This window comes from Podarcis raffonei, chromosome Z (genome assembly GCF_027172205.1).
Source record: "Podarcis raffonei isolate rPodRaf1 chromosome Z, rPodRaf1.pri, whole genome shotgun sequence".
NCBI lineage: Eukaryota > Metazoa > Chordata > Lepidosauria > Squamata > Lacertidae > Podarcis > Podarcis raffonei.
In genome coordinates, this window is record NC_070621.1 from 10,187,731 (window position 1) to 10,204,351 (window position 16,621).

Below are 16,621 nucleotides of genomic sequence, written 5' to 3' on the forward strand. Positions count from 1 at the left end.
TGAAACCTAAAGGATATGCAGCATTAAGAACATCGGAAGAGCCCTGCTGGATCAGGCCAAAGGCCTATGTAGTCCAGTATCCTGTTGTCACAGTGTCAGGCAGATACCCCACCGGGAACTCCGCAAGCAGGACCTAGGTTCATGGGAAGGTACTCAGTATCCTGGAAATCTGATTCAGTGATTGTATGATTTCTAAGGCTGTCAATAGGATATTACATTATTATTATTATTATTATTATTATTATTATTATTATTATTTGTACACAGCGGTTGCTTTCTAAAAAGAAAGTTGGCAGCCAAGAAAAAGGAGCAGCTGCAATTGGAGACTAAGAATGGGTTTGATGGAGCAGCATTCGTTTATAGATTCCAAATAAATGAATTGGTCAATGACTCCTTGGTGGCTATTTGGGGTTATGGTGGACAAGCCTGCTGTATCCCTTTGAAGCGAACTGCCTACAAAAAAGGTCAGAGTTGACATTCCCTTCTTGGCTTAGGACTGGTAGTTTGGGAGGGCAGCGACTTTTTAGCTTCTCATCACTAATCCCTTTATAATTGAGTCATTGGTCATCTGATCCTTCGTAGGCCCTATTTTGCACCACACTTGACTGTTGCTGCTTGACTGGGATATGTCTTTGAAATCTTATAATGAACCCTTCCTTGCTGTTATGTACTGAGTTGAATAGGATCCAGAATGCAGCAGTCTGATTGGTCCACAGGAGCCACCCAATCCAGCTCCAGATGGAAGGGAATCCGCAGCCTGATTGGCCTACAGGAGAATCCCGGAATTAGCCAATCACGTGGGGCCCATTGTGTAAATAATGTATATAAGGCAGGCATTCTGGGGGAACTTCCATTCCTCCCCACCACTATGAGCGGAATAAAGAGCATGAAATCCACTCTCGACTCCAAGTATATTTCACTTGCCTTGATAGAGGATAGGTAGGAGTGTGTAGAAACTAGCCTCCTGTACAAAGGTAAAATCTGCATTCATTGCTTCACCCACTTTTGACTCTCGCCTCACCCACCAGCAGCATGTAACCCCCCCGAAGGTGAATGCACCTCTCCAGCTGAAAAGGGCTTCCCATACCTGCTGTGAAGCTCTAAGGCAAAACAACATTGCAAAATGTCACAGTGGGTCAGTGGTGACCCCTTCCCTTTTGCTCTGTGGTGTATCACAAAGATGCTTGTGAGGAAATGTATAGAATGTGCAACTGGATTGGGTGGGCGGGGTGTAATACCGCTCAGTTTTAAAGACAGTTGCGCAGTTTCTTTTTGGGAAATGATTTCGGCGGCACCAGGAGGCATGACTCAGGTTAAACACTCCAGAGTGGCTGGGGAAACCCAGCCAGATGGGCGGGGTATAAATAATAAAATTATTATGATCTATTGTACATGTGCTCAGCGCAAATGGACAAGGGTCACCCATAACCCTGTTGTCAGCTGCATTCATGACCCTCTAAATAAAGTTTGGTTTCTGCTGGACAAAGGGATCCAACTCCCAGTGACTTAGCAATGACTGAAGGACCCCAAGGCCAGACATATTCATATTTGATCTATAATTCTCTACATCCCCACCAGACTTTGTTGGGAAGGGGGAGACTAGGGAAATGGAGCAGGGCTCTTGGTTTATCCTGTAAAATGGTTAACGTATTTACTGGTAATGGGAAGACGCCATGGTGATGCTATGGAGATGATGCTATACTAACCATGCATGAGGCCTCGCGGGGGAATGAAAAGCCCCCCACAGAAGGGAAGAGTTCAACACGTAACAGGTTTCGACTTGCCTGTGTCCACCAAATGGAGGCTGCAAGCACCAGCCCTGCAGTTTTATACCTCCCACCTCCCAGGCAAGGTTGCTAGTGTGCTCACAAAGAAGCCCAAGCTGACTGCTTCTCTCGCCGAAAGGAAAAGCCTGTCCAACATGAAATGTAAGTAGGGGACTCTTAGAGTACCGTGTGGATGAACAACAAACTTTTAGTTGCAGGTGCTGTAATTATTTTATTTTGATTTATTACCCACCCATCACCCTTAAGGTCCCACAGCTGGTCGGAGCAATGTAAAAATACACCATTACAGATTACTTAAAGCAGGCATGTCCAAAGTTCGTATCGGGGGCCTAATCTGGCCCACCAGTTGGTTTAATCCGGCCCCTGTGGCAGTTTATTTCCTGGGTTAAAATCCTAAGAAAGGATTTTAACAACAACAAAAAAAGGTTAACAATTTCGGTGGCCCTTGGGTAGGCCCTCACTGCCCTTCACTTCATCAAGTCTGGCCCTCTTTGAAAAAAGTTTGGACACCACTGCCTTAAAGCAAATGGCAAAATAGCTCTGTATCAGGACCAACCCAGCAGCATTCAGGTTGCCCAAAATATCCAGTGCAAGGAGGAAGGGATCGGGGTGGGGGGGTTTGGGGGGTAGGTGTTTGGGCCTGAGAGGGTTGCACACCATGTGGTATAGTGGTTAGAGGATTGGGATAGTGACTGAGCCAATTGCTGCTGCTGCTGCTCAGCCTAACCTAACTTGTATGGTTATTGTGGGGATTAAATGAGGAGGCTGAGGATGATGTATGCCACCTCGAGCTCCTCAGAGAAAGAGGTGGGGTATACAGTAGATGCAATAAATAAATAAGAATAGGGTGGGTCCTGAAGTATATATAACTTAAGTGTCAAAGGCTAGGATAGAGATGTTTCTTCAGTATAGGAGTATAGCATCTAGATCAAGGGAAGTAATAGTGCCACTGTATTCTGCTCTGGTCAGACCTCACCTGGAGTACTGTGTCCAGTTCTGGGCACCACAGTTCAAGAAGGACACTGACAAACTGGAACGTGTCCAGAGGAGGGCAACCAAAATGGTCAAAGGCCTGGAAACGATGCCTTATGAGGAACGGCTAAGGGAGCTGGGCATGTTTAGCCTGGAGAAGAGGAGGTTAAGGGGTGATATGATAGCCATGTTCAAATATATAAAAGGATGTCACATAGAGGAGGGAGAAAGGTTGTTTTCTGCTGCTCCAGAGAAGCGGACACGGAGCAATGGATCCAAACTACAAGAAAGAAGATTCCACCTAAACATTAGGAAGAAATTCCTGACAGTAAGAGCTGTTCGACAGTGGAATTTGCTGCCAAGGAGTGTGGTGGAGTCTCCTTCTTTGGAGGTCTTTAAGCAGAGGCTTGACAACCATATGTCAGGAGTGCTCTGATGGTGTTTCCTGCTTGGCAGGGGGTTGGACTCGATGGCCCTTGTGGTCTCTTCCAGCTCTATGATTCTATGATTCTATGACAAAAACTCTATAGTGAAGATGCCAGGAGCACTGATTCTGCCACAGATAATGTCCTCTCCCAGGCTGCCACCACTCTCGAACTTCTATGGGTGGTGGAACTACTAAGAGGAACTACTAAGAGTTAATGTACTATATACATAATAGTATTAAGAGGTTCAACAGGGAGGGAGATGGTCTTTGGGGCATTTGGGGCTAAGTCATTTGGGCTTCGAATGTAACTGTGAGCACCTTGAATTGGGCTTGGAAACACAATAGCAATCAACTGAACTCAGGTGCAGAGTTCTGGCTAGAGATGGAGAGAAAACTGATTCTGTTTACATCATCATGAAAAAACCGCCTAACTACCACTTCGCAAACCAATCCACAAACTGAACAGCATGTATTCTTTGGAATTCACACTTTCAAAAATTTGCAGTGCAGTTCTCCAATCAGTTCACTTCATAAGTTTATTGCTCTGCCCAAAGGCCATGGCAAACCTGTAGTAACAGCCTTAATAAAACAACATACGTCCATAATATAAGCTAATATCCATGATGTAAGAGAGAGAAGATACCAGATACACCAACAAACTCAAATCCATCTTGATTTCAGATTAAACCTTTGAATCATCACAACAATTTGTTTATTAATTTATTTTGCCAATTATTTTTATTGATTTTCCAGTATAAACCTAGTTACACAAATTAGTTCCAAATTAATACAATTTTGTTAAGAGGCTTCCCACACACAGTTCCTGGTGGATCTTTATTATCTAATATTACTGTGTTTCATATTCTCATTTATTTCCATTATTACATTCCATTTTTCCAAATTATCACACAATTAACAGTTTCACTCTTAATGATTTCTATTTTATTATTTAACTTCAAAAAAAAAAAAAAGGCTTCAAGTGAGGACCCATAGCTTTTTCCTTTTCATCCTGTGTTCACTACATCCAAAAGTCAGTTGTTAGCCTCTTGGCCTTATTTGTCTTTCTGATGTTTTCCTTTTTCCTGTAGCATTTAGGGCTATCTCCTTACTCCCACTGTTCTTGTATTCCAGCCTGGTTGGGGCAGAGTTGAAACTTCAAGGTTAAACCCTCTTCTTGCTCCTGCTCAGCTCCTTCCCATAATACTCAAGCAGTTCCAAATCCACAACAGCAGATCCCTCCTTTCCACTAGCACAGAGTCAACAAGTTCTGAGTTCTAGAGATTTGCCATTTCTTCTTCTGGCTGGGAAAGGGGAGAAAATTCCTCTTCCAACATCCAAAAAGCCCTCATGCAACTTTTCTTTTGCTACCATAGCATTTTTAAAAATTTTAAAAAATAGGTTATATCTCAACATCTCCACAATCTCTTTCAGTCTTATTTTTTTTTGGGGGGGGGGGTTGTAGGCTCCAACTCCCAGTGACAACCTTCCAAACAAAACAGCTCTCTCCCTCTTTTAACTCCTTTCAAGCCGCACACAGCTTTACATCTTCTTTTAAATCTCAATGTTACATCATGCATCAAACCATCCTCACCTGTATATCTTAAAATTCAATATTAGGAGAGGGTTGCTGAATCACAAACGTAAAATCTTCCATAAAATATAGCAGAGAGCCCCCATCTCCTCCATCCACCTCCAGCACAAGATAGATTCTTCTCCCAATTTCAAACCTCAGTTCCACGCAGCTGGTTGTTTGCAGTTATAATGTACATGTCCTCTTGTGTGCACCTATTCTTAATGCCAATTAAAACCAAATTATAAGGAGAACCTCCACATCCAATGGCGATTTTGGGGGTTTCACATCAGGCAAAGTGAGTAAGCACCCAGCACCTCCACCTGTCCTTGTGCAGGGGCAAGCCATTGAGGTGACAGCAGGTCTCTAGTACCTCCTGTACCTCAATAGGTTTATGTTGTCGTTTAGTCATTTAGTTGAGTCCGACTCTTCGTGACCCCCTGGACCAGAGCACGCCAGGCACTCCTGTTTTCCTCTGCCTCCCGCAGTTTGGTCAAACTCATGCTGGTAGCTTCGACAACACTGTCCAACCATCTCGTCCTCTGTCGTCCCCTTCTCCTTGTGTCCTCCATCTTTCCCAACATCAGGTTTATAGGTTTGGTTTAACCACTTCCATCCTCTTTATTCAGCCTGTACCTCTCTCCTATGTTGAGAAAGTCATCGCCATGGCATGGGACAGGAACTGGAAACAACCACCACGACAATTTATAGCGATTTTATATAACTCCTTTTTCCTGATTATTTTATTATTATTTTTCAGTCAATGCATAGAGGGCTACTCTCTGTGTTTTAAAGCCATTATTCTCACTCAAAAGAAACCAACCCATTTCTGCCAGGCTGTGGCTACTTGCTTGTGTGAATAAAGGTTCCAGAAAGTCTCTGGATAAGAGGCAGGCTAACAGATAATGAGTGATGTCTTCCACCTGAGGTTAACTACAAATGCAAACTCTGTCCGCATACATGACCTTGTTTACTGTAACAGCCATCCAAGACTGCAATAGGCATTACTTGAAAATGCAGCTCAATAAAGACATTTATTGAGGAAGCTGGTGAGCGTTTGAGCTCTAAAATACTCTGGAGTGGATACCAAGGGAAAAATAAGGTATTTCTAATTAGTTGCAGGTCATTTCTGGATTCTGTCCAGAATCCAGATTCTGGGTTCTATCCAGAAGAGCCAGTCTCTTAGTTGACACTTATTCAAGGTCAAACCAGAGCTCAGTTCTGGAATATAATAATAGTTTAAAACATCTTGACAAGCTGCTTTCCAGAGCAGGTAATCACTCAATTCTATACAGTGCAGGAAAAAGCTCAAAAGGCATACTAGCAATTTTTAAAATAAACTTTAATTGAGCACAGTTTGCTCTTGCCTTAATTGTTGACAGCCCAGATTCTGAACAAAGAAGAGCTGTTGATATTCCTGGTGGTAGAGAGTATAGCTTCTAGGGAAAATAAAATATTCTGCCTGGTTTCCAAAACCTTAATGGAGTTCAAATCAGAGCCCCAGATTTCAGTGTCATAAAGAATTTGAGTAAGCACTTTACTACCAAATATTTCATGGCAGGTTCAATCAGCTGTTGTAACAGAACTTCATCAATGCCCCAATAGTTTTCTGTGCTTTAACTTTCACTGCTTCCATCCAAAACTTCCAAGGGAGGTTTCACTAAAGAGTACACCCAGGTATATAAATGAAGGAGTTTGTTTTATACCTTGTCCAATTCTCCATTTTTTAAAGTTCTCAAAAGTATGCAAAAGTGCATATTTAAGTGAGCAGTGTGCAAACAAGTGAATATATTGGGTGAGGGGAGAACATATAAAAATGCATATATTAGTCAAAACTGCATACAAAAGTGTGTCTGTTAGGAGAAATTCACACTCAGAGGCTGATGAATTTTCATGAGGATTAAAAGAAACACAATTTCAAATTGCTGCAACAACATGGGGGGGGGGGCTGAGTTTAAGACAAGAAGGTGACGGAAACCAAAACTGACAGATGGTGTCCACATCTCATTTTGAGAGCTGGGTAGCCAAAGTGGGGCTATTACCAACGTCAGCTTCATTGGACTGGTCATGTTGTGCGGATGCCTGATTATCGTCTTCCAAAGCAACTATTCTATTCCAAACTTAAAAATGGAAAGTGTAATGCTGGTGGTCAACAAAAGAGGTTTAAAGACTGTCTCAAGGCAAATCTAAAAAAATGTAGTATAAACACCGACAACTGGGAAACACTGGCCTGCAAGCGCTCCAGCTGGAGAACAGCCTTTACCAAAGGTGTTTGAAGACACTCGAACTCAGGGCGCAAGGGAGAAACGTGCTAAGAGGAAGGCACGCCTGGCAAATCCACACCATGATCAACTCCCGCCCAGGAACCAATGTCCACACTGTGCCTCCACAGTCACTTACGGACTCATTGTTATAACCGTGTTTATGGAAGGCAATCTTACTCGGCTACGAGTAATCGCCAAAGAAGAAGAAGAAGAAGATTACCAAGCAACTGGGGTGGGGGTGGCTTGCTCCTAAACCTTCCTCACCCCCAGGTTTTTAGAAATAGGCAAAAATCTTTTCGGGAAGAGAAAATGAGGGGCAGGCTAAGAAATCCCACAAAACAGCTATGTTTGATAGGTTTTAAGGATGTGACAATGAAGAGTGCATGGTTGGTTCACAAGCTGAATGAAGCACTGAACAGACACACTTTGCACTGCAGCAATTTGTTGCAGTTCCCCCTTGTTTAAATAGCACACTTTTAAGGAGCAGAGGAGTGAAAATTTCATCTAGATAAACTGTTCATATAACAATCCCCAGAGTGGAGCCCAGAATGTGTATTGTGTGATGCTTTGCAGCTTGCAACGGTGGCTGTGTGTGTTATACAATGCTATAGTCCAGTAAGACACTGGTGGATGTGTGAAATAGATACAAGTACACACCGACCCAGAGATGTCTCCCTCTAAGGAAAATGCTTCAATAATACTTGTAAGTGACAATAATGACTTAATAAGACAAACTATGGCTTGGTGGCTGGCTAAATAAATAAATAAAACTTGGAATGGGTGTGGGTGTATGAAACGCTCCCCCAACACTAAGAATTTTTAAAGGCAGACTATAGTTGAATAAAATCACTTTTGATGGACTGAATAAAACAGACAAGAATCATAGAATTGTGGGGTTGGAAAGGTACCCCAAAGGGCCATCTAGACCAACCATCTGTAATGCAAGAATCCCACCTGAAGAATCCCCAACAGCTTGCCATCCAACTTGTTTAAAAAACCTCCAAGGATGGATAGATAGATAGATAGATAGATAGATAATACTTTATTCGGCTATAAGCCCACAAGGTAAAACCAATCAATAAATAAAATAGCATTTTACATTCTAAAATATCAACTAAAATATTTCAATGCATAATCTCCTTCACGTTACATACAATCTCTAGATGTACCATATTGTGGCCTTGAATATAAAGATGGTGGATAGAGTTTACTAGATTTTTAATAGTCATGCAGCATTCCATGAAGTCTTTTATATGAAAGAACTGAATTCAGGAATCTGGCAACCTGTAATGTTCTATAAGAGTCAATGTCCTGGAGTAGATAGGCTAGATGTAATTCAGGTGGTTTAGCAACAGTTTCCAAAATGATTGAACTCAGAATCCTTGATCGGGGAACAATATATAAAGGACAATTAAACAAGATATGATAAAGGGATTCTATTGATTTGTTGTCACATGCGCATAAAACAGAGGTTTTACCGTTAGAAAATCTATTGCTCAGCACATTTGAGGGGAACACATTAAATCTGGCTCTAACAAAAGCGAATCTATGCGACGCAACCGATAAGGTAGACAGATATTGAGGTATCTGGGACATAAATGTAATGCCCTGATTTATCGGGGAACATGTACCTCCACCTGTAGTAAGATTTTGTTGCAAATCAACCTCCTCCAATCTTTGTTTGATGACCTTTTTTGCTGTAAATAGATCTACCGTATTTTTCGCTCTATAGGACGCACTTTTTCCCCTCCAAAAATGAAGGGGAAATGTGTGTGCGTCCTATGGAGCGAATGCAGGCTCCTTGGCTTCAGCGATAGCAAGGCAAAGCCTCCGAAGCCTGCGCTCCGGAGGCTTTGCGTTGCTTCCGCTGAAGCCAGGAGAGTCTGCTCTTTGAGGCTGGCGGTGGGGAAAGCAGCGCTTCCCCCATCGCCAGCCCCAGAGGATGGGGGGCAGCAGGAAGGCGTGCGACGCCTTCCCGCTACTCTCCAACCCGGGTTTGAGGCTGGCGGTGGGGAAAGCAGCGCTTCCCCCATCGCCAGCCCCAGAGATTGGGGGGCAGCGGGAAGGCAGCGATGCCTTCCCGCTACTCTCCAACCCGGGTTGGAGGCTGGCGGTGGGGAAAGCAGCGCTTCCCCCATCGCCAGCCCCAGAGATTGGGGGGCAGCGGGAAGGCAGCGATGCCTTCCCGCTACTCTCCAACCCGGGTTGGAGGCTGGCGGTGGGGAAAGCAGCGCTTCCCCCATCGCCAGCCCCAGAGATTGGGGGGCAGCGGGAAGGCAGCGATGCCTTCCCGCTACTCTCCAACCCGGGTTGGAGGCTGGCGGTGGGGAAAGCAGCGCTTCCCCCATCGCCAGCCCCAGAGGATGGGGGGCAGCAGGAAGGCGCGCAACGCCTTCCCGCTACTCTCCAACCCGGCTTCGAGGCTGGCGGTGGGGAAAAAAGCGCTTCCCCCATCGCCAGCCCCAGAGATTGGGGGGCAGCGGGAAGGCGTGCGACGCCTTCCCGCTACTCTCCAACCCTCCTGTGGGCTTTTGGGGGAGATGGGGGAATTCCCCCACCTCCCGCAAAAGCAGGCAAAAGCCAGGCGCTCTTTAAAGGGGCTCCGTGGCTTCTGCTGGCTTTTCTAGGAGGTGGGGGAATTCCCCCACCTCCTAGAAAAGCCCGCAGGAGCCGCGCACCCTTTAAAGAGCGAGCGGCTCTTGGGGGCTTTTCCCCAAGGAGGGAGAAGGGACTGACTGGCCGAGTCAGTCCCTTCTCCCTCCTGCGGGCTTTTGCGGGAGATGGGGGAATTCCCCCACCTCCCGCAAAAGCAGGCAAAAGCCGTGCGCTCTTTAAAGGGGCTGCACGGCTTTGCTGGCTTTTCTAGGAATTCCCCCACCTCCTAGAAAAGCCCGCAGGAGCCGCACAGCCTTTAAAGAGCGAGCGGTTCTTGGGGGCTTTTCCCCAAGGAGGGAGAAGGGACTGACGGGCCGTTTCAGTCCCTTCTCCCTCCTGGTCGAAAAGCCCGCAGGAGTCACGCGGGGCTCCTGTGGGCTTTTGCGGGAGGTGGGGGAATTCTGCCACCTCCCGCAAAAGCAGGGAGAAGGTCTTGGAGTAGCGCACAGGCTGCGTGCAGCCTGTCCACTGCTCCCAGAGCTGGGGGGGGGGGAATCATATTTTTTCCTTGATTTCCCCCCCTGAAAACTACGTGCGTCCTATGGTCCGGTGCGTCCAATCGTGCGAAAAATACGGTAAATTTAGTATATCGGAAGGCGAGATTCCATAAGACAACAGTTTGGAATGGATTTTTGTTGCCCATGGGCTGGTAAATTCATCTCTCCAAAGGCACTGAATAAGATGGTAATTGGGCAATTTATGCCCAAGGGACAGCCAGTAATTAAAGGCATGTCTCCACATCAGGATCTCTAAGGAGGGGGTCTTAAGTTCTAAGCGAATAGCCGAGTTGCTTAGGAGGGTAGTTTCAAAAGGCGTCTGAGAAAAAGATTTTGCAATGTCACCAGAGGCATGAGGTTTACAAAAGCGCCCCATAAAGGGACCGCATAGGCCATAGTTGCAACCACTTTTGCACTATAAACTTTTAAGGCAGATGGAACATGCATAGCCCCCTCTGTAAAGAAAAAGCGCAATAGAGCATAGATAAGGGCTTTGCCCTTATTTTGTAAGTATGTGATATGCGCTTTCCATCCCATATTATGCTGGAAGTAAATTCCTAGATATTGAAATTTGTAGACCTGTTCAATTGGCTTCTCCTCGAGTTCCCACCTATACAATTTACGACTCCTGGAAAAAATTAGGACTTTAGATTTGGAATGGTTAATAGTAAGTAAATTTGTTTGGCAATATAACGCAAAGATCTTAAAAGCCCTCCTCAAACCGATTCTTGAATATGAGAGGATCATCGCATCGTCAGCGTACAATAGTAAGGGGCAGCGATAGTCTGCAAGCCTGGGTGCATGAACGGTGGTTTGGGCCTCAACTAGGGCCTCCAAGGATGGAGAGTTCACTACTTTCCGAGGGAGCCCGTTCCACAACAACTCTTTACTGTCAGAAAATTCTTCGTAATGTCTTGATTCCTGTAAATAGAATCTGCTGGTTCAGGTCCTTCCTTCTGGAGGAGCAGACTACACTGAACTTGAAGCAAAATAATCAAACAGGAAAAGATTAAGGAGGAGGAGGAAACAAAAGAAGACAAAAAACAACAACAGCAAGATTACACGAAAAGGAATATATGAGGAAGAACAGTAGGGTTTGAAAGAAAAGGCTGGATAAAGGGTGGGCGTGGGTTGGACTCAAGCCTTAAGGACATCTGTTTCATATCCAGAAGGTCATAGTTTCAGCCCCCAGCCTCTCCGGGTAGAATTGGAAAAGACTCTGTGCCTGAATGCTTAGAGAGCTGCTGCCAGCCAGTGTATACTATGCTAGGCAACTTGCTGTGTTCCACAAGAACTGTTTTATTAAAATTCCTGCGTAGAGACAGAACTTGCAAAAGTGCAAGAAACCCGCAAGACCTAGGTGATTTATTTACTTCCACATCCCTTCCCTAAAGGACTGGGATTGGAGGGCCTGGGCAAAACCACTTCCTTTGTTTACAAAGTTGGCCCGTCAGTTGCAAACAGAGTCCTCTCTCCCTTTCCTCTCTCCCTACCCTGGTGCTTTCCTTAGATGGTAGGTTTAGAGATATTAGTTTTGCTTTTAGCAAGGACTTGCCCACTAGAGGGAGAGAGAAACTGAAGGAGTTGTATGTACATTTTTTTGGTGCGTTGGACTAACATAGCCTCTCCTTAATGTTGCAGTGCTCTTTGGACTTATTTTGGTTTGGGTATCAATAAAGCTTTCCAGGTTCCAGTGTGTCCTTGAAAAGGAGTACTTCTGCTCTTCTATTCCAAATGGTGAGTCATCCATCATCCCAAAGACTTATCTATGCTGGGGCATGATTGTTAGAAAATTGTAGAGGGACAAGCTTCCAAAGCCATCACTTTAAGTTTGGGTTTTTAAGAAGATCCCTGCTGGGAAACTGTCTTGAGGTCACATGCCAGTGGTGGGTGGTAAAGAGGCGAATGTGTGTGGAGCAAATTTTACCTTTATATGGTAAGCTAGTTGAGATTCAAGGACCCGCCACCTTCTTGAGGATAAGAAAGACACATGGACACGGTATATTAGGTTAATGGGCTAAAAAAGGCCACAACTTTATTGATTTCAGCATGTGAGAGGTATTGGCATTGGATAAAACAACAGAGCGTGACTCCGCCCCCTCAGGGAGGGGTGAGTCTATCAAGGGTTAACCACCAGTGGGAAGAGCCTGTTGATGCAAATACAACTGAAAGCTCCCCCTGATGTCACTGGGGGGTCGTGCCATGGCCCTAGCCACCAGCAAGGGCATCGGACAGGATCCGTGACTGCCGGATTCCTTTACAGTGGTACCTCGGGTTACATATGCTTCAGGTTACATACGCTTCAGGTTACATACGCTTCAGGTTACACACTCCACTAAGCCAGAAATAGTGCTTCAAGTTAAGAACTTTGCTTCAGGATAAGAACAGAAATCAGGCTCTGGCAGCACGGCAGCAGCAGGAGGCCCCATTAGCTAAAGTGGTGCTTCAGGTTAAGAACAGTTTCAGGTTAAGTACGGACCTCTGGAATGAATTAAGTACTTAACCTGAGGTACCACTGTACCCATAAAATGAAGGGGTAGGCAATGGCCACACCATGCCCTCCAACACACAACCATATTCCAATGCCTAACCACCAATACCCAAAAATTGTGACGATTTGCTACAAGGTAGGCGAAAAACCAAGTGGCCGGTGCCAGTTTGCCAGTTGGATAAAAATTCCTACCAGGCCCCTTGGCCGACCAAGGTGACCAACCACATGTCTATAGCAATGTCAAGAACCAAGCAATGGACTAAGGGAGGGTGGGTGCGTGATCCAACCAGAAGCAGCAGCACAATGGCTGGGAAACGCTGCCGCGGCTGCGTTTGAGCGGCTAAACCCTGCCCCCAAGCCTCCAGCTGATTGGCTGGCCACCTGGGGGTGTGGCGTGGTAGCCAGGGCAGCTGGGCAGGGGGCGAAATGGCCCCGGCCAACGTGGAAACAGCTCCCGCTCACAACTCCTCCCCTCCTTGAGGAGGAGAGACTTTCCTTTCCCAAGACGATCACATATAAAACATAAAGCTATCTCTCAAGCATTTTCTGTTTCTGCCACTTCTAGGTTTCCCAGAAGGGTTGACCTCCATTCTCTTTGTGGTGACCAACATCGGGATTCTCAACTCCACCGTCTTCAGTAGCCCTAGCTTGGCATCAGTGTCCAGCCTCGCCCTAGCAAACAGCGGCATAACGAAAATCAAACCAGGAGCGTTCAGCATTTTCCAAAACCTCCGCAAACTAAGTTTATACCAGAACAGTGTGACGGAGGTTACAGCCTCCTGGCTTTCCAACCCTGGGCATCTAGAAAACCTGACAGTGGCTCAGAACCTCATTGCCAGTATAGGGCCAAAAGACTTTTCAGGGTTTTCCAACCTTACATCGCTGAACTTAGCAAACAATCAGATCTATCAGATATCCAGCAAGAGTTTTAAGGAGCTGACCAAGCTAACACTGCTTGACCTGTCTGGCAATAAGTTAACAACTTTAGCAAGAGATGTATTTGATGGGCTGATGCTCACAGTGATGAAACTTGGTGGAAATCCATGGAACTGCTCCTGTCAACTTCAGGATTTTGGATTATTTCTGCAAGGTAGGTGCCCAAGGTGGCTAACAACCTAGTTGTGAAAACAATACAATTAAAATTATTTGAAAGCAGCTAGAATTCTCTCTGCAACATCTTGGAGGTTACAAGTGACACTGAAAATTAAATCATATTTTGATTAATTGTGGGATTTTGCAGCTATGGCCAAACTGACAGGGTTTTTTGGACCCACCTGGAAGGAAGACAGAGACAAAATAATTTGGGGAGTCAAATGGCGGACATACATTGATTACAAAAACAGAGATGGTTTAGAACCAAAATGAATTATGTGTTTACAAGGTGTTAGTGAATTAATGCCATAATGTTGTTGTGAATATATGTGCTCCCTTAAATTTGACAACTCTTTTTGAAATTGTGCTTTTGGGAGCTTTTTAAATTGTGATCAGTGTGATAAATGATCTCTTTCTGTTAAATCTTTATAGATTGTTTGTGGATTCAGCACTTAATGTGATTCAACACAGCTTGAACAGTTTAAAAGTGGGAAATGGGCCTCTTCTAATCAGAAGTTTGAGAGAGGCTGGCTTAATCCTACAGACTAACTTTTAAAACCAATTTAAGCAATGCCTTCATTTTTATTTGAAAAAATTAATTGCATAAACCATTGAAAATATAAATGGAACCAGACACAATAGATTTCACCGGTGAATCATTTCCCAATCAGTTTTTCCATTGTTCAAGACTGTGTGTCTTTACAGAGTTGATCAATGCGTCACTGCTTGAAGATGCTGCCTCTGTCATTTGCCGAAGTCCACCAAACCTAGAAGGGATTCCTGTCTGGAACATTTCTGACTTGAACTGCCTGCCAGACTTCTTTTCATCAGTCTTTGAGAACAGCTTCCATAAAGTTGGACTACCAGCTTTGCTGGTATGTTTAGGTATGTTTCTGTGTATCTGTTAATGTTTGATAACGTATCTCTGTTGACATAAGAACACAAGAAAGGCCCTGTTGGATCAGGTCCAAGGTCCATCTAGTCCATCATCCTGTTCTCACAGTGGCCAACCAGATGCCCTCATGGGAAGCCCTAGATGGGTCATTGGCCTGATCAGACCTGCTTTTCTTACCTTGTTATGTTCTATCTGCTTCTTTTGGAATTCATGTACCCTTTTGAGCTAATATTTTACCTTTCTTTTTTACTTTTGGGCAGTGTTGATTTCGTTCATTCTGATGCTGCTTTTGATCTGGATGGTGAAACGCAGTAATCAACAAATCCAGCCAAGCAAAGAAGCGACTGATCTAACCACCAATGGGCAACCATCTGACTGTGTTGATTCCATGGCTGAACACAGACTGACTGATGGAAAGATCAGAATCACAGAGACAGGGGTGATGTCTCACTCTAGGTTGTTGAGAGTTCGTGCCAAGTCTGCCTCAGCCATATTGTTGCAGGCAGAGTTCTGCCCCAGACCATGTCAGGCCACCAATTTGGCTGATGAAAAGCAAGGGCATCTAACAACTCCCTTCACACTGTTAAATGAAAAAATGCACATGAGAAGTGAGGACCTGTGCAACTTTATGGAACTGTGGTATTACCACAAGCTAGAAACAGACAACAGAAAGGAATTTCAGAGGCATTGCAATGTGAGCTCATTCCCGACTGAAGTATATCTAGAAACTCCAGATATGAAAGTTACTTCAGAAGTGGCAACAAAAAGTTTGCAGGAAAATTGTATTTTGGGAGCATCTGAGAATGATGATAGTAAAGCCTGTGACAGTGTTGAAAATCCCGAACCCTTCTTATATTTAAGTGTTGCTACGACAACAGTTGAAGAGCAAATTGATGTCCCACCTAAAAAAGATGTTGTTATAAAAGCAGGTGGAAGCTGCTTAGTTTCTTTGAAGCGCGCTTTGACATGGCCTTATGAGATAAAATGTTTGGGGCAGAAGTCTAATGTGTTAAGTATTAGAGAATCATTTAAAGGACAGTTCCTCCTGCCTACTCTCAACCTTGAAGAGAAACTGGATGTTGGGAGTTCAGAATTTGAGGAAGAGTGGCTAGAGGTTCATCCCAGGAAGGCATGTCAGCCATTCGATAAGGGTCAGCATGGATTAAACCAAGAGGCAAAGCTAGCCAAGGAAACAGAGTTTCCATATCAGCAAGAATCAAGGGCCGAAATTGCCTTAGAGCCAACAGATGTTGGAAAATCTGAATTCACTGTAGATCTGCAAAGGCAGCATGATCTGAGCACCTGCCCCAAAGAGGGTGATCACATAGTCAGTGGCAGAACTGAATTAAAGACAGAGGTAAAACCAGCTAACCAACCCGAGTTTTCACTTCAGCAAGAATCAAATGCAGCAGTTGCCTCACAGTCTGGACTCAAAACAATGAGGGTCCCCACAGCTGTGAAAAGGAAACAATCATCAAAACCAGTATCTGCTCAATCTAAAGTCCGTCAGGAAAGTCATCCCTCTCCACTCCCTTCAGCTGATGTTGCTTCCACCAGTCTGCCCCTGTATGATGAGATCTCACTTGAAAACGACGAGTATAACTATGCCAGCCTCCTGCATGAAGTTGTGGAGAATCGTGGGAGGTGGACTAGGGAAAGATGGAGACAGACCCACAGGAAACGTTCAGTGAATCAGCCCCCAACCAAATCCAAGTAGATCACATCAGACTCCAGTTTAATGCTTTGTACATTCATCTTTGTAGCAAAGAGAGAGAGAGAGAGAGAGGAGTTGTATCTATCTAAGTTCTACTGAGAGTAAACCTACTGGAATTAATATTCAAGTTAGCCATAATCATTAATTTCAAATCAGTCTAGAACGAATGTTGGATACAATTATATCTATCATCTATCTATCTATCTATCTATCTATCTATCTATCATCTATCATCTATCTGTTGTGACGTGGGGTTT

General features: G+C 44.6%; 1 protein-coding gene across 2 annotated transcripts; it reads left to right on the forward strand.

Annotated features, from left to right (window-relative positions):
* Positions 1-1,555: 1,555 nt before the first annotated feature.
* LOC128406924 (leucine-rich repeat-containing protein 55-like) lies at positions 1,556-16,549 on the forward strand. Of its 2 annotated transcripts, XM_053374821.1 has the most exons (5): positions 1,560-1,928; positions 11,814-11,909; positions 13,229-13,753; positions 14,461-14,640; positions 14,911-16,549. In XM_053374821.1, the coding sequence occupies exons 1-5, from the start codon at positions 1,712-1,714 to the stop codon at positions 16,365-16,367; spliced, it is 2,475 nt and encodes an 824-aa protein (XP_053230796.1). In that variant the 5' UTR covers positions 1,560-1,711; the 3' UTR covers positions 16,368-16,549. The 2 variants fall into 2 exon arrangements, with proteins under 2 accessions (XP_053230797.1, XP_053230796.1); XM_053374822.1 differs by lacking the exon at positions 14,911-16,549 and having other exon boundaries at positions 1,556-1,928; positions 14,461-14,678.
* Positions 16,550-16,621: the final 72 nt, after the last annotated feature.

What these genes read in the sequence shown, in the direction of transcription:
- LOC128406924 (XM_053374821.1), top strand. Translation starts at nt 1,712, where the DNA reads ATGAGGCCTCGCGGGGGAATGAAAAGCCCCCCACAGAAGGGAAGAGTT. An exon ending in AAGCCTGTCCAACATGAAAT is followed by an intron (nt 1,929 to 11,813) that starts GTAAGTAGGGGA and finishes TTAATGTTGCAG; the next exon opens with TGCTCTTTGGACTTATTTTG. An exon ending in CTGCTCTTCTATTCCAAATG is followed by an intron (nt 11,910 to 13,228) that starts GTGAGTCATCCA and finishes TGCCACTTCTAG; the next exon opens with GTTTCCCAGAAGGGTTGACC.